At 47.3% G+C, this 21,323-nt stretch overlaps 2 protein-coding genes across 2 annotated transcripts; one reads left to right on the top strand and one right to left on the bottom strand.

Annotated features, from left to right (window-relative positions):
- Positions 1-604: 604 nt before the first annotated feature.
- On the top strand, positions 605-13,601 carry ttc33 (tetratricopeptide repeat domain 33). The gene is made up of 4 exons (XM_084486989.1): positions 605-1,160; positions 5,697-5,778; positions 9,850-9,981; positions 12,645-13,601. The coding sequence occupies exons 1-4, from the start codon at positions 937-939 to the stop codon at positions 13,029-13,031; spliced, it is 825 nt and encodes a 274-aa protein (XP_084343115.1). The 5' UTR covers positions 605-936; the 3' UTR covers positions 13,032-13,601.
- Positions 13,602-15,429: 1,828 nt separating this feature from the next.
- Positions 15,430-18,685, bottom strand: ptger4b (prostaglandin E receptor 4 (subtype EP4) b). The gene is made up of 2 exons (XM_084486160.1): positions 17,668-18,685; positions 15,430-17,048 (listed from the first exon to the last, which is right to left on the bottom strand). Exons 1-2 carry the CDS (start codon positions 18,445-18,447, stop codon positions 16,419-16,421), a joined length of 1,410 nt encoding a protein of 469 aa, XP_084342286.1. The 5' UTR covers positions 18,448-18,685; the 3' UTR covers positions 15,430-16,418.
- Between the last annotated feature and the right edge of the window lie 2,638 nt (positions 18,686-21,323).

Here is a 21,323-nt window from a genome sequence, read left to right as displayed (position 1 = left end):
TTTCTTGGGAAAACTTGGATTGACAAATACGTAAATTATTTAGTCTATGCTACTTCCGATGTCATGTTTCAAGCTAACAACAGTTATGAATGGTTTCTTCTCTACATAATGCACAACACCATATAAGGTTTTATGAGTTTGTAGAGGTTAAAGAACTACAAACATGGCCACCTGCCATTTCCGCTGAAGCCAAGACAGACCAAAGGTTCACCTGGGTCAATATAACCTGTAGGCGTGGCTTATTCACCACTCCCGATACACACTGTTGTCGGTGTGTTGGAGAGATGCTCCATGGACCACCTCCACAACGCAAGCGCGTTTACCTTGTGTGTTAGAATAAACCAGTGTTGAACATTTACCACTCTCCGAGTCATACCTAGCCCGAGACGACCATACCACAAAGGATCGAAATAGTTTTTCATCACTGGGAATTAGATTTTTCTAGCCTAGCAGACGTAAAACATGCATGCATACAGCATATAACTGTCGAAAGCAACGTGAAAAGGCATGCTCCCCTTTAATGCGTATTTATGAAGCGGTTCCTAAGACACGTACTGTCTCTTTAATCGTCCAGGACAACACGGTTCTTGTTCCGGGGCAGGATTTGAAGGCTCAAAACATGGCAGCAGTACCTGTAATATAACTAAAGCTTCCCATGTTGGTGGAGCTGTAGATGTCTGTTAATAATTTAATACTGCTTGAGTCAACCGAACAGCCCTTCTGCCTCTAGTGTCGGCCATGGATGCATTCCGCTAAGCTGTAGCGCTATGCCCGGGACTGCAGCAGACTAGCACACATAGGTTACCCAGCCACAGCCGTATGGTTTACAAAGTTATAATCACCATGAGGGCTGCGGTGAACTAAAGGTACAACTACAAGTCAGTCTATCAAGTTGCCCCCACTGTCAGCAGCTACTTAATCGGTGTGTCTCTTAAAATGGCTTCATTTGGCTGGAAGAGGAAGGTTGGGGAAAGGGTGTCCAAGTCCACGTTACAGCAGTTTGAGTCCGAGGCGGAGAAGGCGGGGGACAGACCCCGGAACGAGGACGGCGTGGACTGGATGCACGCCGTCAAGAGACGCCGGGAGCTGTTGCTGGAGGACTGCGAGACCAAGAGCGAGAGGCTGAAGGGGGAAGGTGCTTTGCTAGCCGAGGAGGGCAGGTGAGATCAATGTGTGTGTGTGTGTGTGTGTGTGTGTGTGTGTGTGTGTGTGTGTGTGTGTGTGTGTGTGTGTGTGTGTGTGTGTGTGTGTGTGTGTGTGTGTGTGTGTGTGTGTGTGTGTGTGTGTGTGTGTGTGTGTGTGTGTGTGTGTGTGTGTGTGTGTGTTCTCCAGAGGCATTGTGTCCCCTTCACAGAGCTGACTCGGTCACAACAAGAGGAGACGAAGCGCCGCCAGTAGCTTCCACTGCGTTTACAGATGGTGTTATGTCATCAACACACTTCCCCTCCCTGAAGGGGAGGTTTCCACAGGTCACCCTGCCCTCAGGGCTGGTGTCAAGGCGTGGTTCATCAGGTGCATAACAAAGCACATGATCTTATCTTGTGAATCCTGCCTTACGTTGGATATCAAATATGGCTCCATAGAAGTGCATCCTCATATGAGCCCATCCTTGTGTAACTGTTGGGACGGTAGGTTAGGTAGCAATAGGAAGGAGGACCCAGCGAATGGTTTTGGACCTTCTGTGCACACACCTGGTTACAGTAATGTAGGCAGCTTTACTTGTCACAAAAGGTTGAGTGACTGCTGTGCAACTTAACGCATATAGTTGAATCATAATCATGGTTTTATGATTTATATACTGTTAAACTTATTTTGTTTGTTGCAGTAGCCATTTTTAATCACAAAAACCGCAGAATCAATCACAATCAGAAGTTTTATCTTGTTTAACATAAAATAAATGTTGTGATCATTACAGTGCCGCCATCTCTCAGCACCAGATTTCAGACATAAAGAAGTTGCAAAGAGGTACACTTCTATAGGATCCTAGGGATTCAGCGACTACAGTTGAAAATTAGCCTGCTGGCTAACACTGGCACATTTACAGAAATGTTGATTAATGTGCACTGTCTTATAAATAAATAAATAAATGAAATGAAATATATGATACTAAACTAGTGCAGAAAGGGTTTCCTTTTGTACATTAAGTTTAACTTAATCTTTATGAAACTTTCCTATGCAGCATCATAGCGTTCCAGAGAGGGGGGACTATTATTGTATACGAACAGTTAGTCCTCATGTAGTTCACTAATGTTAGTCCTCATGTAGTTCACTAATGTTAGTCCTCATGTAGTTCACTAATGTTAGTCCTCATGTAGTTCACTAATGTTAGTCCTCATGTAGTTCACTAATGTTAGTCCTCATGTAGTTCACTAATGTTAGTCCTCATGTAGTTCACTAATGTTAGTCCTCATGTAGTTCACTAATGTTAGTCCTCATGTAGTTCACTAATGTTAGTCCTCATGTAGTTCACTAATGTTAGTCCTCATGTAGTTCACTAATGTTAGTCCTCATGTAGTTCACTAATGTTAGTCCTCATGTAGTTCACTAATGTTAGTCCTCATGTAGTTCACTAATGTTAGTCCTCATGTAGTTCACTAATGTTAGTCCTCATGTAGTTCACTAATGTTAGTCCTCATGTAGTTCACTAATGTTAGTCCTCATGTAGTTCACTAATGTTAGTCCTCATGTAGTTCACTAATGTTAGTCCTCATGTAGTTCACTAATGTTAGTCCTCATGTAGTTCACTAATGTTAGTCATGTAGTTCACTAATGTTAGTCCTCATGTAGTTCACTAATGTTAGTAGAAGTTAACCGATCTAGTTAATCAATAGGTTTAATTATTATGTCCTTTGCACAGATTGATGCTAAGGACATAATAAATAATTGATACACAGAAATTTACCTTTAGAAATGAAACATAATGTGATTTATATGGAAGCATCATACACTGTTTCTGTTTCAGCCTTATTAGTCGCACATAGGTTAACATACGGTCAACGGTAAAATGAAATGTGCTTTGCCGTGAATTGTGCTCAACTGCCCAGCAGTTAGAGCACTAGATGCAATAACAGCACTAGTTGTTTAAAGATACAAAAAAGAATGAGACAAATAAAATGTAACACTTTGTGAATATCTTAAAATAAGCATTTTGTGTAAAAGCCACAGTGTATACACAAGTATTGCACCTTATGTGTGTAGCGGTCCTGAATCAATGTAACCTGAAAGCTGTTTAGGAACAACCGCGCGCCCTACCCCGTTTCTCGTCATCGTTTCTAGTACCTCCTCGTGATGAAGAGGGACGCATCCAAGGCTCGCATTTCTGTTTGCCGTAAACACAAAAGGTTTGAGGGGGCTGAACTGGGTAGTCATCAGCCATGCTTTGACATTTGATATTTCCTCTGGTGTAAGAGACCTTTTCAGACATATATTAGGTCCACATGAAAGTCATCGCCCAGTGGCCGTAATGTCGTTGCCATTAATGGGGCCCTAATTGTGTTTTGTGTGATCTAAGTGGATTCCGATGTGGAAATGATGTTTCTCTGGTGCTGATGCTTAGACCTGGATAATGTGCTTGGACCAGAATAATGTCCTCCATCCTCCTCAGCCAATGAGCCAACGTATTGGCTACATAGATGCATGAATGTAATCAACCGTGACTGGTTGAATTGAACAGGGTCTTTGATAGTGGTGACTGCTCAAACCCTTGCACTAATTTCAAAGGTCAATTGGTTTTGCGATTGGATGGCCGCTCGTCCTCTGAGGAAGAGATATAAGAGATTGTCGCTTTCTTACCGTAGATGGGACATGATTTGGACATAAAAGGAAGGAGATTATTGCCCACTTAATGTGTCAATGTGGAAGATTACGTTGTTATTATGTTGTGTAAAGTAGGCCCCCTGGTGTGTTGAATACGTAACAACATGCATAAATAATTGTTGATTTGATATAAATGGAGCGTAAATTACTCTTTTAGTCTTTATGCAATACAATTTTTAGCACGTTTTAAATTTTTAGCACTGGAAGTGAAAATGCTTTCATTCCAAATTGAGATGCTGAAACTGTAAAATACAATTGTTTTATAAATTCTAATACCTAAAGTGATATAAACGTGGTGTTACCTAAACCGTATAGCTGCAGCCGCTGCTGTAGATGTTTACAGGGTTAACTCAAACTTAAAGATGGAATCACAGAGTGGCAACTGAGCATATGTTTTTTTATTTGATGTGAACTAGAACAATCTCTTTATCCAGGATCTGTATTTCTGAGAATTCCAACCGCCTATTACCGCCGGTTAACTTGAACATCCAGCTTTCCGGCGGACCTTGATGCCGGGTCTGATTGCAATAAAGAGTAACCCTCATGTGTACCTTATCCTTTCTAGGTCAATGCCTGTGTTTCTACATTATTTGATTAGCTAAGGCTGCATGCAAACGCAGCACTAATTGCCAAGCACTTGTATGAGCAGGTAATCCCTCTAGCAGGATTATCTCATGTTGTTCCTCTGTCAATATTGACCTGAGGAGGGCTGTGCAGGGGAACCAGAGCATGGCACTCCGGGAGGCCACCGCCTAGCAGAGAGAACTGACCCATTGCATGCTGACACACAAGTTATTCTGATGAAAACATTTACGGCATGAATGTTTACAAATTTTAATATTGGCAACTTGTGAGGGTTGAAAGGTCAAAAGACAACTTTGTTGTAGATCAGAACTGTGCAAGGCAGTTTAGAAGTTGGTGGAGCCAGTGTTTACATGCAAAAAGTTGGCATCAGTTGGACTTCTTTGCGCGCGTACGCACACGCACAACCTACACACACCTTTTGTGTTGCGTGAAATGGCCAGGTGGATATAAAGGTGTGTCTCTATCTAGAGACATCTAGCCGGTCTTTCTCACAAACTATGATCAAATGGATTTTATTCATGCGAAGAGAAAGGCCTGGGTCTGGTGACAAGCGTCTGTGGCCCAGCTGAGACATGTCGCTTTTATCAGGAAAATGGGTTATGTTAAGTCTTGTTATGTGCCAACTGTGAACTTTAACGTTACAAAAGATACAGGAAAAAAGGTCACTGACTTACCAGACAACCAACAACACCGGCTTCTCCCCCGCTTTGACCATTATCACTTCATTTGCAGTGTTACAGCAGCAAAGACGATAAAGAAATAAAGACGACAGTAGTGCAAAATAAAATAAGAAAAATATACAAATAATACAAATAATGGACTATGTACAACAGTGCACTTGTGCATATGCATTGGTAGTGAGTTACATAGATGATTTTGTTAACACTATGCATTGAGGGTAAATTATTTTAACCATGAATTAACATAAATTAATGCAGTAATAAGCATTATTAATAGTTCATTAACTGTTACCTAATGTGTCTAGTAATCATTTAACAATGGTGTTCATGTTACTAAGGTATGCATTTCTGCATTATTGGGTTCCACTAACCCTAAACCCCTGCCCTTAAGCTAATACTATTAGTACTAATACTACTAATACTACTAACGATGCTTATGAGTGGATTAATTAGAGAGTGTGTGTGTGTGTGTGTGTGTGTGTGTGTGTGTGTGTGTGTGTGTGTGTGTGTGTGTGTGTGTGTGTGTGTGTGTGTGTGTGTGTGTGTGTGTGTGTGTGTGTGTGTGTGTGTGTGTGTGCGCGCGTGCGTGTGTGCGTGCGCTCTCTCTCTCCACAGGCATTGGGAAGCCATTAAGAAATGGGACGAGGCCATTCAGCTCACTCCAGAAAACCATCTGCTGTATGAAATGAAGTCTCAGGTACAAGCCTCCCCCCGTGCTGGGCCTGGTGGCGTTAACCCCGAGCCTCTCGCTGCAGGTACCTGGTCCTGTCCGCCGATGGCGTGGCGTTACTGTACGGAGGGAGGACCTCTGAGGACCCTGTGTTTGTGTGTACTGAATAAGAGGCGCGTCGCGTTGGAGCGGCCGTTTGGGTCTCTGTAAAGTAGTGCGTGTGGCGTTCTGTGTGGAGCCCAGCGGATGTGTCACGTGTGGCAACACGCAGCCCTCGGCCAGGCCTTTCACAGGACTCTCCTCAACCCTGTCCTGTGGGAAGAAAGGGTGTGTGTGTGTGTGTGTGTGTGTGTGTGTGTGTGTGTGTGTGTGTGTGTGTGTGTCCAGCCATGCGTTTATATGGGATCATATATTCCTGTGAGTGTGAAACAGCCACCCTAGTCACTAAAAGTTGTCGCATTGATTGATTGTCGCATGCGTTCAGGCCACTTATTCGTTGGTAACCACGGCGATGACCAATGACCCCCCTTGGAATTGTCGTCTTTTTTGACCTTTTTTTTCTACCTTTCCTTCCTTCTGCTTTCAGTCGTTCTGCCGCCTCTGCTGCTCTAACTTCCTGTTTGTGCTCGGCCCCGTCTTCCATTATCGTACGATTCTATTTTTATTTCTCTCTCCGATCCCCTTTTCTCAGGAGTCGTTTCTGTTAATGCTGCGACCACGGCAACGGTCACTTCATGTTGAGGTCCCCTGTCCAGCAGTCGCTCCGGCGTAATCAAATCCCGCTCTCTCACATCCCCCGTCTCCTCACATGTTCCTAATGTACCGTTTCTCTGCCCATTATCCGACATTTGAGAAGGAAATCACCTTCCGGAAACCAGGCCTGCCGATTCTTTTCTTTTCGTTCCCTAATGTCCAGTGTCACGGTTTAACGACTGCACAACTGTGAGCACTATATTTGATGTTGTCAGTCAGCCCTGAGTCTCACACGCCCCGTCTGTTGCTATGAATGTATGTGGCTCTTGAGTTCATCAAGTCGTCATGGGAAACAGGGCTGGGTTCCATAAAGCTGATATCCTGCTCACACCAGATCTTGTGTTGATTTTGCGTTTGAGTTCCTCTTCACTAAATTTAGCCCTTATCTCTGACCGCTCAAGGACCGACGTACTTCTTCTTTTTAAAAAATATTTATTGACAATTTAGCATTAAAGAAATGCAGTCACACAACAGGCACACACTCCCACATGCCAAACACACCTTGCACAGATATTGAATAGTATAGTAGTATACAAGTAGTATACAAATGAAACAAAATCTTTTCCGTCAATGTAGACAATGGACGTTTAGGCAAAGCTTATAATTCCATGACAGAAGCACTTTACTTTTAATGTTGTATTATTGACGTCAATCAGTCATTTGTTTGCTGCCAAACGATCCATCATCAATATCTTCTGAATGAAGAAACTCACGATATATCTGTTGCCTCTAAGCTATATATTTAGTATATGCTACACGTTCGCTATCTCGGGATGTTGGGCAATATCCCATGATTGAGATCTCAAACTCGGGATATTGTTGTCATCGCATAATGTCAAGTGTTTAGCATATACTAAAACAACTATTCACCTCAGGCTCCGTGAATAGTGTTCACTTCTCCTTATTCACTTCGCCTTCGGCAGATAATAGTTAAATATAACATAAACCATAAACATCAGGCCAACGGCTGATGTTCTGATGCTCTACGGTTATGTAAATGATTAGAGCAACACCAACGCCCTGTTAGCAGTAATCTCCATGCAGCCCCGCTGGCAGCACTGGGGACTAGGGGACTTAGTTTGAGCCTTAAAATGGGCTTCCTTGTCCTGGTGTCAACCCGACCTTGGCCGGGTGGTTGCAGGTGAATCCTGGGTGTTGTGTTCGCTGGGAGTGGGTCTCAACGTGTGCAGATGAATGAATCGGGGAGCTTTTATAAACCTGTATGTGTGGATCGTGGGGAGAGTGTTGTGGTGGAAACGGGTCGGAAGGAGATCGTCTAGTGGTAACAAACAATCCCCGAGAACCAAACCTGGTCCGTTGGGTCAGGTGAGAGCTCACCGCAGGAAGGGCTCTGCCGCTCGGCCCGCGGACCAGCAGGGGAAGCAGGGTGGAAATGTTTTGTCTTCGGCTGAATGTTGTGTGTTATTATTAAGGCCATAGTTTTCCTCACTGGTTTTACTCCTCCGCTGTGTTTTTTTTAATACATTTGATTTCTTCTGTGAGGCAGAAGACCAGATTCCACTTGCTGGACAATAGAGGCAGTTTAACATAACAGAATGAACTGCCAGAAGCGTCAGATAGCCCATGTCTCAACTCTTTATTGTTTGTAATTCTTCAATATCGTGGGTCACTGATTCAGCAGTAATTATGAGGATTTGAAACTGTGTGTTCCTTCTGCTTGCTTTACATCTATGGTTAAAGTTGCATGAGCCAAACCAACTATTGTTGAACAACATATACACAGCAACCTTCTGTCAGCTGCATGTACACAGGAACCATTGTGTAGTCCTGTGGGCATATATTGATATTGTAGTTAGTTATTGTGCACTGAGCCCCAGACCGGGGGTCATATTAAGTTAAACCTGAAGTTGAGCCCTGTACACTACTGTAGGCGGTTGGGTTAGCAGTTGAAGCCACTTTCTGGCTAAGGCCTAATTCAGTTTGGTTTGACATCAACAATGGAACAAAGATCACAGAGTAGCATCATCTGTATTGTGATCAGCCGACGCAGGTACACGGAGGTGTGCAGCGTCTAAAAGATCAGGATTAAAGTTATCTTATAATGTTAAGGAAAAGCAAGTGCACAAACTCAGTGGGTGTTAAGATCCTTTGACCTGTGTCATGATCCTCATTTTGGTATCCATGAATTCTGCTGACCAGGCAACTGCCACGAAAAGGCTGGACAACAGTTGAAATAAGGGAAACTCTTTGCCGTGAGAGGTCATGGCTGGTTGAGATCCTCTCTGACTATCGAAAACAAGGATGAACGGTGAAATAACCACTTGACCCTTTTGATTTTAAATACACATAGAATTTCCAATCCATTTGACATAGTATGTACCTTTAGGACTGACAAATCAATTATTATCACTAGACACAAAATAATTGTTGGTACTTTTAAACCCCTTAAGTCGCTGTAAAGTAGCCTCATATGAACCCCTTACAGCAGTGGTTCTCCACTGATCTAGTCTCAGGACCCACACGTTTCATCAGTCATGACCCGGAAATAAGACGATACCTTCATGTACGGTCAAAACATGGCGCAAACAAAAAGCCACAATTATTGTCACTAAACTCAATAAGCCAATGAAACATGAATTAACATTGAAGCATTAGATGGAGATTAAGGTTCGGCATCTGCTCTGCGAACTTCAAAATGCCCTTGCAACCCACTTATGGGTCACGACTCGCCGGGTGAGAATCCTAACCCTATCCCTGCCTTAAAGCACTGTGGAGTCGTGCATCAGGTTACCCTGACATGAGGCCTTAACCCTCATTCATTGTCACCGCTCAGGGGTGCATAGGATAGGTGAGCCGGCACAAACCGAAAGCGACAGCCCTCGCACTGCACGGCTCATTGGGCGATTCGTTGCAGAAGGTAAATGGACTGTCTTTATACAGCGCTGTTCTAACCAGTCACACCAGGCAAAGTTGCCCTGTGCCGTACTCCAGTACGACTGAACCCCCTATCAAGGACAGCTCCCACCCTGGGTCTGACCTGTTGGTCCTGCTGCTCAGGGAGGCGCTACAGGTGCATCAAAACAAGGACTAACAGACTCAGTTTTTTCTCACACATGCGCTGACCTCATGCACCTTTTTTTCTGCACTATTTATTACTTTTTGTACGTTATTGATAGATGATAGATTTGTATTTTCATATTCTACATGTGTATGCACTGGGAAGGGGATGCTTTCAATTCCATTGAACTATGTATAGTGACAATAAATGCCATTCATTCGGTTACCTTTTAACATGAACCTGTGACCCTGTGTCCGGTGACATGTGCCCTGTGGACGGTGCAGGGACGTGAACGCCATGTGTTGTGTTGTGTCGTGGCCGTGCAGGTGCTGTCCATCCTGCTGGAGCTGTTCCCCGCGGTGAAGGCGGCGGAGACGGCGGTGAAGCTGAAGCCCATGTGGTGGGAGGGCTGGCAGACCCTGGGCCGGGCCCAGCTCAGCCTGGGCGAGGTGGACCTGGTACGTACGCCCGCCCGCCTGTCGCGACCACCTAGCCCTTCCGTACCCTCTGCCACTCGTCTGGTCCAACCACAGCCCAACCAGCAGCGCTGCCGGCCCTCCTCGGAGCACGGCCCCCTCAGAAAGAGAGTGATTAGAGTCTGTTGTGGAATCCTTAACCGCAGAGTCTGCAAGGACGTGTGTGTGTGCGTGTGTGTGTGTGTTGTGATCGGGGCTTATTACTCCACATGAAAGCCTCAAGACGCACAAGCCGCTGTGGAGGCGCTACCGAGCGGCCGGCGGCGTCGGGGCACGGAGTGGAAGGCGCTCAGAGACAGGCCAGGACCTGAGAGAGCAACAGGGCCGCCCCGCGTCCCAGGCGGGCCGGGCTGAAGCCAGCCAGCGGGCCGGGACTCGCAGCGCGTATAGCTGAGGAAGTATGGAGAAGCCGAGGGGCCGCGGGGGACGGCGCGGTCGGAGCGCCCTACATCAACAACGGGACGTGTTGAAAGTCACTAAACCCTGAGCCAGATGTAGCCACGCCCCCCCCCCCCCCCCCCCCCCGAAACGAAGGAGCGACGGGAAAAAGAGGTCCAACCAGAAGAAGAGGGAAAACGGGAGTCTATTTTTAGCGGGGCATGTCGAGACACACCTGGGGACCGGCCGTGCACAGACACGCTGTCGGGTAACGCAATAGGCTGAGAACAGAGGGGCAGGCCGGTGCCTTTGTGATGCGTTCCCGTGCAGGTTATCGCCGTGCAGAACGCTGGGCAAACAAGGACTCTGTCCCTTGGACACCGTCACGCCCCGCTGAGCGATGGTGCTTGTTTAAGGCATCCTCTGTGAAACAAGTCGTATTTCTTCAACTGACATTCGTCGGTGGGTAATGTCCACCGGGACAATGTTTGTTGTTTTTGTTCAGCTGCCGCGTGTGAAACCAGTTCTGTGGCGCTGCGGACTGCAGTGGGCCTGGTGCTGCTGTTCTGGTTTGGCCTGATGTCTGTTCCCTGTGCTATGAACACCGGTGCTGTGAAAGGAAATGAACTTGGAACGAGAATGGGGGGGGGAAAAGGCGCTCTGAAATGTGTGAATGGAGGGCGAATTAGCAGGCTTTGTTTTTAACGGTGTGATAAATGCTCTCATGACACATGACTAATCCTGGCTACAGGCTGATCAGAGGGCTGAACTGCCAAGGCCACCGCTCATGACTTCTGGTTTAGCACAGTAGCCATGTATCCCCGTCTAGACTACTTTGGTCCAAGCGGTTTTATTCTGTGTTTCTAATAGAACGTTATTGGATGCTTCATTGCATCAAGTCATTAGGCGGCATTAGCTCAGGGGGTAGAGCGGGTTGCTGGTTCGATCCCCGGCTCCTCCTAGCTGAGTGTCCCTGAGCGAGACTTCCTCACCCTAACTGCTCCCGATGAGCTGGCTGTCGCCTTGCATGGCTGACGCCGCCGTCGGTGTGTGAATGTGTGTATGAATGGGTGAATGTCAGGCAATATTGTAAAGCGCTTTGGCCACTGGTGGCCACTGGTTACAAAAAATGCGCTATATAAATGCAGTCCATTTACCATTAACCAGGCACTTGTCTAGTACACCGCCTACATTCGTCAGGATAGAAAATGCGGGGGTGGTACAGAGAATTGATGGTCATTTATAACAATATGCCCCCATTACAGTAAGCAGCTAGCCGCGTCACTGGCATCGGAGGAGCCACTTTGATTTGAGCGGACTGCGGTAGAGGAGGTGGTCTACGCACTCATCGCCCTTTAATTAGTCAGCCCCCATTTGTATTTTGCACCTGACTACGGTATCGCTTTCTGTTGCTTTTGTCATCCAACATGTCTTTGTCCGTTCAATCCCTTATTCATCCTTTGTCACGTCGATACTGCTCTGTGGGAGGATTGATTTCACTCTGTCACTGGCAGGAAATGATCGGATCCGAGGCCTGACATATGATCCTATTACTGTTTGGAAGCAATTTGTGCGCTGAATATTGCAAGTGGCCCTGAAGCGCCCGGCGGACTGAGTGATATTGGCAGATTAAATCTGATTCAAGGAATTGTTTGTGCCCTGTATGCTACGCAATAAGTCCCTGGTCTATACCATTCATCTATAAATGGCATGCGTTATACCATGAAGATCGCATCTGTTGAATGGACACACTGGCCGGTATTTCCCCCCCGTTATTCATCTCAGCGAAACAGAGAGAGAGAGAGAGGCACAACGTTAGGACTTTGTTAGAGAGCCTACAGCGATGAATGAGAGGAGACGCCCCTCGGGGCCAGACTCCACACCGGTCACGGCGACAAGCCGAGTCCTGGGTAAAGGGCCACCCCGGATCTCCAGGTCTGGTCTTAGTTCCACAGCAACGCCTCGTGACCACGTGGCGCTCATCACCCGGTGACAAACAGCTCCGTTAAAAAGGAGGTTTTATTCAGTGCTAAAACGCCTTTCTGACCACGTGACCCCCTCACCCCTCCCCCCCCCCTCACCCCTCCCCCCCCCTCCCCCCTCCCCCCTCACCCCTCCCCCCCCCTCACCCCTCCCCCCCCCTCACCCCTCCCCCCCCCCTCCCCCCCCCCACCCCCTCCCCCGTCACCCCTCCCCCCCCCTCCCCCCCCCCACCCCCTCCCCCCTCCCCCCCCTCACCCCCTCCCCCCTCCCCCCCCTCCCCACAGGCGGTGCGCTCCTTCCAGGTGGCGGTGCACCTGAGCCCGGGGGACCCGGCGCTGCGGGAGCAGGACCTGGCCTGGGCCCAGAAGCTCCGGCGGCAGCAGCGGGCGGCCCGGGAGCGGACGCTGCAGGAGGCCGAGGCGCGGCGGCTGGTGCTGGACGCGCCCGAGCTGCGGCGCGACTACGACGACTTTGAGTCGGACGAGGTGCTGGAGGCGTGCGCGGCGGTGGCGGAGAGGCAGCGGCGCCTGGAGGAGCTGAGGCGGACCACGGTGGTGCTGGACGCCGACGGGAACGTCAGGAGCGTCGTGGCGGCGGCGGCGGCGGCGGCGGCGGCGGCGGCGGCGGGGGAGTCGTCCCAGGCGCCGCTGGTCAAAGCGCGGGGGCTCTGAGGCGGGCTGCAGGCGGAGGAGGAGGAGGAGGAGGAGGAGGAGGAGGAGGAGGAGGAGGGTGGACTTTATTTAACGTAGTGCTGTAGGCGTGTCCTCTCCTGGCCGGTGGGACCCGGTCCGCCCCTCCACTCGCTCAGTCCCACCGCCGGGTGCGTTAGCCGCGGCGCTGCGGCGAGAGATGTAAGGGTCATTGTATGTACATACGCGGGCTTCTGCAGCGAGCGACACAAAGGTCGCGGTTGCAACACAGGGACTAGAAAAGCAGAAGGAGGATAAATGTAGAGGACATAGGTTCTCACATTTTAAATAGTTATTCTGCAAAATATGGGAAGTGAAATGAAAAACATTCTTATCTGAAGAAAGACCAAGGCACTTAACATCTAAACATGCTGAATATTCACTGTGAGGTTTCTGCTACCCAAACATCATTAAATGAAATAAAAAACCTCACATATGAATGACTTCGTTTTTTGCCGCCATCCTATACACCACCTTACTCCTTTCCTTGCGTGTCATTGCTCCCTTCTCGGTCAGCAGGGCTGGTCAGGGTCAGCAGGGCTTGGTGTGAACCATTTCATGGACCGCATTCATACAGCGTTTTTCTAACCAGTGGCCCCTCAAAGCGCTTTACAATACCGCCCAACATTCACCCATTCACACACCGACGGCGGAGTCAGCCACGCAGGGCGACAGCCAGCGGGTCAGGAGCAGTCAGGGCGAGGCGTCTCACTCAGGGAAGACTCGACACTCCGCTAGGAGGAGCCGGGGATCGAACAAGCAACCTTCCGGTTACCAGCCAACCCGCTCTACCTCTTTTACTGCATACTACCACAACATTTTGAACCGGTTCCTTGAACCACAACCGTTTCTATAGTTCCCGTTTCTGGAATGGCCTCTGGGTCACTGGAATAACGGCTCCGTAGGTCTTCTGCCGCTTCCCAGTTTTGAACAAGCAGCCGTTTTTTAGTTCCTAAATGTAGATTTCACAATAATAGTCGCCCACCCTCCCCCCAAGATGTCCCTTTAGATTTATTCATATACTTTCTGATAAAAGTTCCAATATTTCAGTGGGGGGAGAGTTGGGTCAGGGAGTCTGACAGTAGCCAGAAGCAGGTGGCTGGGCATGGTTTCAGCCCCAGACACTATGGGACAATAGTCTGGGAGTGGCTCCTCCTATTTCTACAGACTGTTAAAACAAGAACTATATTTTGATCCTCCCAAAGTCCTAAAAGTATTCTTGTGTGCTCACCGATATGCTGAACAGTGTAAAGAGTTAGTCATCATTCTGGGATCTCTGTTCACTTGTTGGAGCAATTATTTAGCTTGACTCTGCATATCCATAATATGTGATGAACCTTTAAAAGATTTGTCAAACTTTGTTTATCAGAGAATACTACTTACAGACTAGTAGCCACTATACTAAAAGAATATTTATTTTGGCTCAAACCAATGTTAACACATTTTAGTTATTCATTTTATTCTTATTTTTAGACAACGAGATTTGACATGAGTTGAAGTGATGAGTCACCTCGTGATGTGAAAGTGATGAACCAAATTGTGAAATCCTACAGCAGTTGTAGATCTAATGCGATATGGATGTAGACCTATTGGATTCCATCTGATTTGGTTACTGAGAAGAAATGTTTGGCAATCCGCGAGCAGAGGGCAGACGATAAAAAATAAAATGCAACACGTGTCAATCGTTCTCGCTTCTCTCGAATCCACGAGGTTGCGTGGCTGTTCTGACACCAGATGTGGAGATCAATAGCCCACCTGGCTGATACCGTGTCGTTATTCTCTGGATGCTGTCCGCTGTTCTGGACAATTATTGTCCACTGAGCAACAAGCTGCTCTTATATTGTACCAGGGGCGGAGCCAGACTTTGTGTACATCCGGAGCTTAGCCCGGGGGGGGGTCTGGGGGTCCTCACCCAGAAGATTTTGAATTTCTAAGATGCAATTTCTTGCATTCTAGTCCATTTCAGAGTGACCTGCTGGACATTGGCAAATCCTAAATCCCTTCTAATTCATAGCCTACCTTTTCAGTTGCAGATTTGGCAAATTTGAGACTAACTTTCAGTAGATTCAAAGTAGCATTGCAGAGATGGATTGCTTGTTTGTTTGTTTGTTGGCTTTTTTGTATTTTAGAAGTGGTATGCCCACTGTGCTTAGCCAACAATAGGCCCATGATTTTGTAGTGAAGTATTAACATGTATTAACATGTATTAACATGGTGTCAGGGTTGTCATAACTTCAAAAGCTTAAAAAAGATCCGGGGAGATTCCGATTTTCAAAACGGCTTGTAATGGCTAATCACACTAACACCTGGTGGCATGTCACGGGACCTTAAGTCTCGTAATGCGGCCTCCTAGTATATTGAGAGGAATTTACACATAGAATGTGATTTTAGCTTTTATTTTATTTTATTTATTTATTTTGGCACAACACAGTTCACTGAAAATGGATTTATAACTTGAAGTGGTTATAAAATAGACAGATTTATATTTGCGTGTGTGATTTAACAAGAATTCAGCAGCGGTTCATGACATTAAATCAGAAAAAAATATAACGTTGATAAATAGGAAAATATTCACAATGGGATGTGTTTCCAATGGAAACCTTTCAAGAAACCAAATGATTTATAGTTACTTAAATCAATGTCTTAGTTTAAATAGCGTTTCATTGGGACATCATATAGGAAAGACACAATCTTTATTGAAATATTAGCTCTGTGATATCATAGATGTATAGGCCTATATAAGTTGTATTTGTATGTGTTTCTGTCTAGAAGTTACAGTAGCCTATTAGCTGCCTTATGAAATGTCGAAGTTAGTTATTTTCATAGCTTGGGTAGGACTGCATGCTGCCATGACAACCACTATGGTTTGGTACTCTGCAGATTTAAAAAAAACATGTATGGTCTCAAATGGATGGAAACCTTACGGATCTTCTCACAGAGAAGACAATGTAAAAGCTAAAAAGTTAACATCACGACACACACATCGACGGTAGTGCAAAGCCAGTCAGAAGAATCAGTCAATGCACCCTCGGAAAAAAAAGTTATTTTCCCTCCATTTTTCTGGTTTGTAAAAATAAAAAGTTCACTATACACAAAGAAAGTAAATTTGTGTTTTGCAGTAGGTTTTTAGAAAAAAAAAAGTTGTTTGTATTCTGTGGGAAGCTATTTGCAAGAGATAAAATACGATATTGAGTAACTTTGAGTAAAACATTCAGTCTTGGCTTGCATTTCTCCTATAGGCCTGCATCTCAGTAGTCCCATCTCACAGTCTGGTATCCGTCAGTAATAGTCACTCCATCTCAGTAGTCCCATCTCACAGTCTGGTATCCACCAGTAATGTGTCCGGTGGATCTGCTCCGTGTTCGCGGTTCAGATGCATTTCTCCCGCGCGCTCTGCGCCTCGTCGGTAAAGGTCACGTTAAGCGCGTGGTCCTTGGCGCCCATCACAAGTCCTCCCGCCGACGACACACCGTTCCCGGTGCGCAGCCCCCTTAGTTCCGAGGGCTCCAACACGCACCCGGACTCTGTCCCCTCCGCCGGGCCCTCCTCCGCTGTCCTTCGCTGCCCCTCCAACAAAAAGCTCTCCGTCGTCATCGATGGAGAGCCGGAGTGGCCGGTGTGAATCCCTGCCGGCTGGCCGGCGTGCGAGAAGCTCCCGTCGAGGCTGCCCTCCGACGGGCACCTGGTAGACCTGGAGATCCCGCGGACGCCCGTCAGCGTGTTGGACGCCAGCGACGGCGAGTCATGCGAGACGATGGACGAGGTCATGTGACCGTCCATGCAGCGGAAGCGACCGCCGCCTTGCCGCCGCGCGCCCATCTTGCAGAACAGGCACTTGATCTTCTCCACCACCTTGAGGACCACCGTCTTCCGGAGCAGGATGTAGATCCAGGGGTCCAGGATGGGGTTGACCGAGGCCATGCGGATGGCCAGCAGGTCGGGGTTGATCTTCTGGTCGGTCGCCTGCGGTGTGTACAGCTGGTTCACGAAGATCCTCAGCTGCGTGCAGAGAGACACTGGGTTATGTGTCTGTCGATGAGTGTTGTAATAGTTGAGTTCAAATACTTTGCATTCATTTCCTTGGTCTGGGTTTGGCCGTGGCTGATGTGAAATGTTCACAAGCCTGCTCTGTGACCACAGTCACGCCTGGCCCGGAGCCAACAGCAGCACCAGGCCCAGCGGCTGGTAAGCAAGCTGCTGTTGGCTGATCGGGTCCCAGGAGCGACCTCAACTTCTTCTGACCCATCTCCCGTATAGCTGGGCTACGTACAAGTTCCAAATGGTGCCATTTTTTTTTAAATTAAAAATCTTAGATGACTTTGAATAGAATATTATAGGCTATTTAAAATCAATTGTAAATGCTATGAATAACAAATTGTGCCTATAGAACAACATATTGCGCAACCTCCTAAAATGAACGAAACTTAACTCCTTACACTTACGTACTAGGAGGTCCTACTCACCCAGGGCCGTTGCTAAGCTTTTGGGGGCCCTGCGCGCAGATTATTACATTACAATTTCAAAAATTGTAATGTAATAATTATCAACCTTCATCCCCCCCCCCCCCCGGCCATACGCGCTCTGCGCACTCTGCGTTATGGGGAGCGGCTGTACTCACCACTAAAGGTATGGAGCAGATGATGACCACGGCGGAGGTGGCGATCAGCAGGATCACCATCTGGATCTCCGCTCCGGCCAAACGCCCGTAACTCCGCCGGCGTCCGAGCTCCGTCACGCGCCTCGGGTCTGCGCCCAGCGACGTGCGCCGGAGGAAGCGCCTGTGCATCAACAGCAGTGCCCCGCACACCATCACGTTGCATATGACCGTGGCCAGCACCAGCGCGGAGTTCACGCCCGCGTACATCAGGTTATACGCGGCGACGCTCGTGACGTTGGTCCGCCAGTTGATGAAGCACCAGGTCGGGGGCTTCTGCAGCGCCACCTCCCCGAGCCCCATGCCGGGCAGCGCGCAGAAGAGCGCGTTGGAGACGTAGATGGCCAACAGGGTGAGCGCGGCGAGCCTCTGGTTGACGTGCCGGTTGTAGAAGTACGCGTGGTTTATGGCGAGGTATCTCTCCACGGACATGGCGAACACGATGCTGAGCTGTACCAGGAAGAAGAAGAGGAGGATGAAGCCGGAGTACTGGCACAGCGGGTCCCCCCCGGGCCACGCGCCCTTCATGTAGGTGCAGATGGTGACGGGGCTGGCCAGCAGGGTGCCCAGGAGGTCCGTCACCGCCAGCCCGCAGATGAGCGTGTAGAAAGTGGTCTCCTTCTGTTCCTTTCGGGATACTCGGAGGACCACGATGGCGGTGACGTTGCCCACCACCCCGAAGATGAACATAATGACGGGAATGGTGAGCTGCCGAGGCGCCGCCGCTCCCATCGTGTTGTTCATCGCTCTGCGTCACCCCTCAAGTCCCCGATCTTCTACACGGAAAGCTTGCAACATTCAGATGTCCGCCCGGTTCGCATGCGGTTGCCTGCCCCCGTTCAGGCGCATTCTTCTCCAAAGTTATCCAAATACGCACGGAGTCTTTTATAGTTCCTACTTTACGCACGCGGTCATTTCGATCCACAACACATAAACAACCCGTATGGTGTCTCTCACGACTTGGTGCGGTGTGGTGTGTGCTCTGCGCTTCCTATTTGGCAACTGACAGCATGTAATGGAAGTCAGTCCTGGAGACACTGAGCGCCACTCCTCCTCTGCAGCGCCGTCAGACGCTGAGTGGAAGAGCGCGCAAAGACGCATGTGGGTCCTCCTCGTGACAATCATTGCCTGAATGCACCGACCTGGAGGCTTACCGTAGCAAAAGGTCATACGACGGCCCCAAGTACCCCCCAGGTACTTGGGGCCCTACGCGCTCTGCGTACTCTGCGTATGGGGAGCGCCGGCGCTGCATAAGGGGATGCCCTAAAAATAATCTATTAAAAATAATCAAATCAGGTAATGTTTACCCAAGACTCTACTATGCATACATTAAAATAGGTTAATTGTCTACAACTAGTGTAAGGTTGTTGCATTTAGAACTGTCCTAGATGCAATATCTCCAGAGGAATTGCCACGATAACACACAAATGTATAATAATAATAATATAATATAATAATAAATGGACCTCATGGTGCCAGTGAATAACAGCTAACATATAAGAATATATAACATAACATATGAGAAGCTGCATTGTAGGACTATTTTAATATGATTAATGAATATGAAATATGACACGTAATGATGTATGAGTGCATTCATTTGAACTATTAAGGAGAAATTATTGTAGTGTGGTCATGATATCAGTATAATTAATGATAATCAGCTATCATGAGGAATCCAGAAATTGTGTTCAGGCACATCTTTTTACCATCGGATGACTTTCCTAGTTCTGGTGATGGTAAACTTGGAAGGTTTACCATCCAAGGTTGAAGTTCACTGGTCATGTTGTCTCTTTTTATTGGCTGTTGAACCTTCTCCTGAACTTGTTTCTCTCACCAGCCTTTTCAACTTAATCAATATAAAAAACCAAACATCGCCCAACCACACAACTTCAAAAAGTTGCAATAACAATGTGCTATAAGAAAATACATATTTTAAGTATACATTCATGCAAATAAGTATATAGTCCAGCAAATTACCAATATATAAAATATACACATATAGGCTACTTCTGAAAAAAAGCCCCCCTCTTTTCTTTAATTCATACTTTGAATGTTCATCATACGGTAAATCAATGGAGGTCCTGTTGATCCGTGGTGATGAGTGTGGTCCCCGTGCTGTCATCGCTGAGCTCAGGGGATGATGGCCGTCATGTGGGGTGACCTGGACCAGGCCTCACACGCACACAGGGGGACGCAGTGTGCGTGCACCAGCAGCCCGCGTGTTGGATGTCGCGTGTGAACGGAAACAGCTGTATGGGGTAAATACCTTGTTGTGTGCGTCCAGCCGTCAGTTTCGGTTCAGTCAGTGCGTTTCTCCAAACAACAAAGTCCAGCACATCGCTGGGAGATAATCCACCATGGGAGGATGTTTATGCTGACCAGGCAAGTTTGTGACGTAGAACCAGATTTGTCCCGAACGGCAATGAAGGTATCCCCCTGAGGGTACAGTGGAAATATGAAACCATAAACCTACCAAACCAACTGGATGTTGTTTGTATTTGTCTGCGTTTTTTGATGTTTATTTCACATGGTAACAACCAACCCCTTCTCACCAGGAGCAACATGTTGAAACACATGAAATTATTGGTCCAATCCTTTTATCTCATGCAAACTAAAGAAACAGGACCGCAAATGATGGGTTTGGCCCTCATTATCCATTACACAGTGACTGGTAATCCACCTCTGCATTCACCTTCTGCTCAACAGTGAATAGTGCACAGCGCTCATTCTGTTCGACCTTGCATCGTCTCCAGCTGGAGAGACCCTGATCTACTCTGGTCGTTAAAGAACCCACCGGCAGGCAGACCCCCACCTCATCCATCCACACACAGTGTGGATGGATCCCAGGAGTCCTATGGCGACAGCCTCCATGTAGCATGACGTCATGTGTCAGAGTCCACGTTAAACCTGGTAGTAGGGCTAACATATGACTTCATGTGTCAGGTTGGTAGTTATGTATTAGGGTGCGCCCTAACGTATGACGTTGTGAGTCAGGTAGTTATGTATGAGGCGGGGCCCTAACATATGACGTTGTGAGTCAGGTTGGTAGTTAATAGGCGGGACCCTAACATATGACGTTGTGAGTCAGGTTGGTAGTTATTAGGCGGGGCCCTAACATATGACGTTGTGAGTCAGGTTGGTAGTTTTTAGGCGGGGCCCTAAGGTATGAGGACTGTGATGTAATAGTGGGAGTAGGCCCTACCTAGAATGCCTCATAGTGTCCTCCCTAGGCAGTATTGGCCTGGATGGTCCTGCTATTATCGTTAATAAAGGATTTGATTTATACTTTGGGGACATTTCATTATTTATATATATTTTTTATATATGGATATATTTCTCCTTCACAATTAATAATAGTAGGACAAAAGGGGAAAATGTCTGAGAAAAAGATTCTCATTAAAGTGAATCATTTGAATAGTTCAATGGAAAAAAGTAATGATGGCCAACAATAAAACAATACAATACACATACAATACACTTTTCATAGCATGGATATGACTTGCACAGCTGTTTTCTCAAATGACCAAAACAATGCAGCAAACACTGTTCCATCTCGGCCGCTGTGATGGCAGATCCTCACAGCGTTGCTTATACAGACCCAACGACGGTCCAGCTGC

The sequence above is a fragment of the Micromesistius poutassou genome, assembly GCF_964030765.1.
Source record: "Micromesistius poutassou genome assembly, chromosome: 22".
Classification (NCBI taxonomy): Eukaryota; Metazoa; Chordata; class Actinopteri; order Gadiformes; family Gadidae; genus Micromesistius; species Micromesistius poutassou.
Note: the sequence above shows the minus strand (reverse complement) of the source record. Positions and strands in the feature narration are given on the sequence as shown.

Bases quoted from the DNA above. Each gene is read 5' to 3' on its own strand.
- ttc33 (XM_084486989.1), top strand. From the start codon at position 937: ATGGCTTCATTTGGCTGGAAGAGGAAGGTTGGGGAAAGGGTGTCCAAG. The intron at 1,161-5,696 runs GTGAGATCAATG...CTCTCTCCACAG, and splicing joins TTGCTAGCCGAGGAGGGCAG to GCATTGGGAAGCCATTAAGA. The intron at 5,779-9,849 runs GTACAAGCCTCC...GTGGCCGTGCAG, and splicing joins TGTATGAAATGAAGTCTCAG to GTGCTGTCCATCCTGCTGGA.
- ptger4b (XM_084486160.1), bottom strand. From the start codon at position 18,447: ATGAACAACACGATGGGAGCGGCGGCGCCTCGGCAGCTCACCATTCCC. The intron at 17,049-17,667 runs GTGAGTACAGCC...CTCTGCACGCAG, and splicing joins TCTGCTCCATACCTTTAGTG to CTGAGGATCTTCGTGAACCA.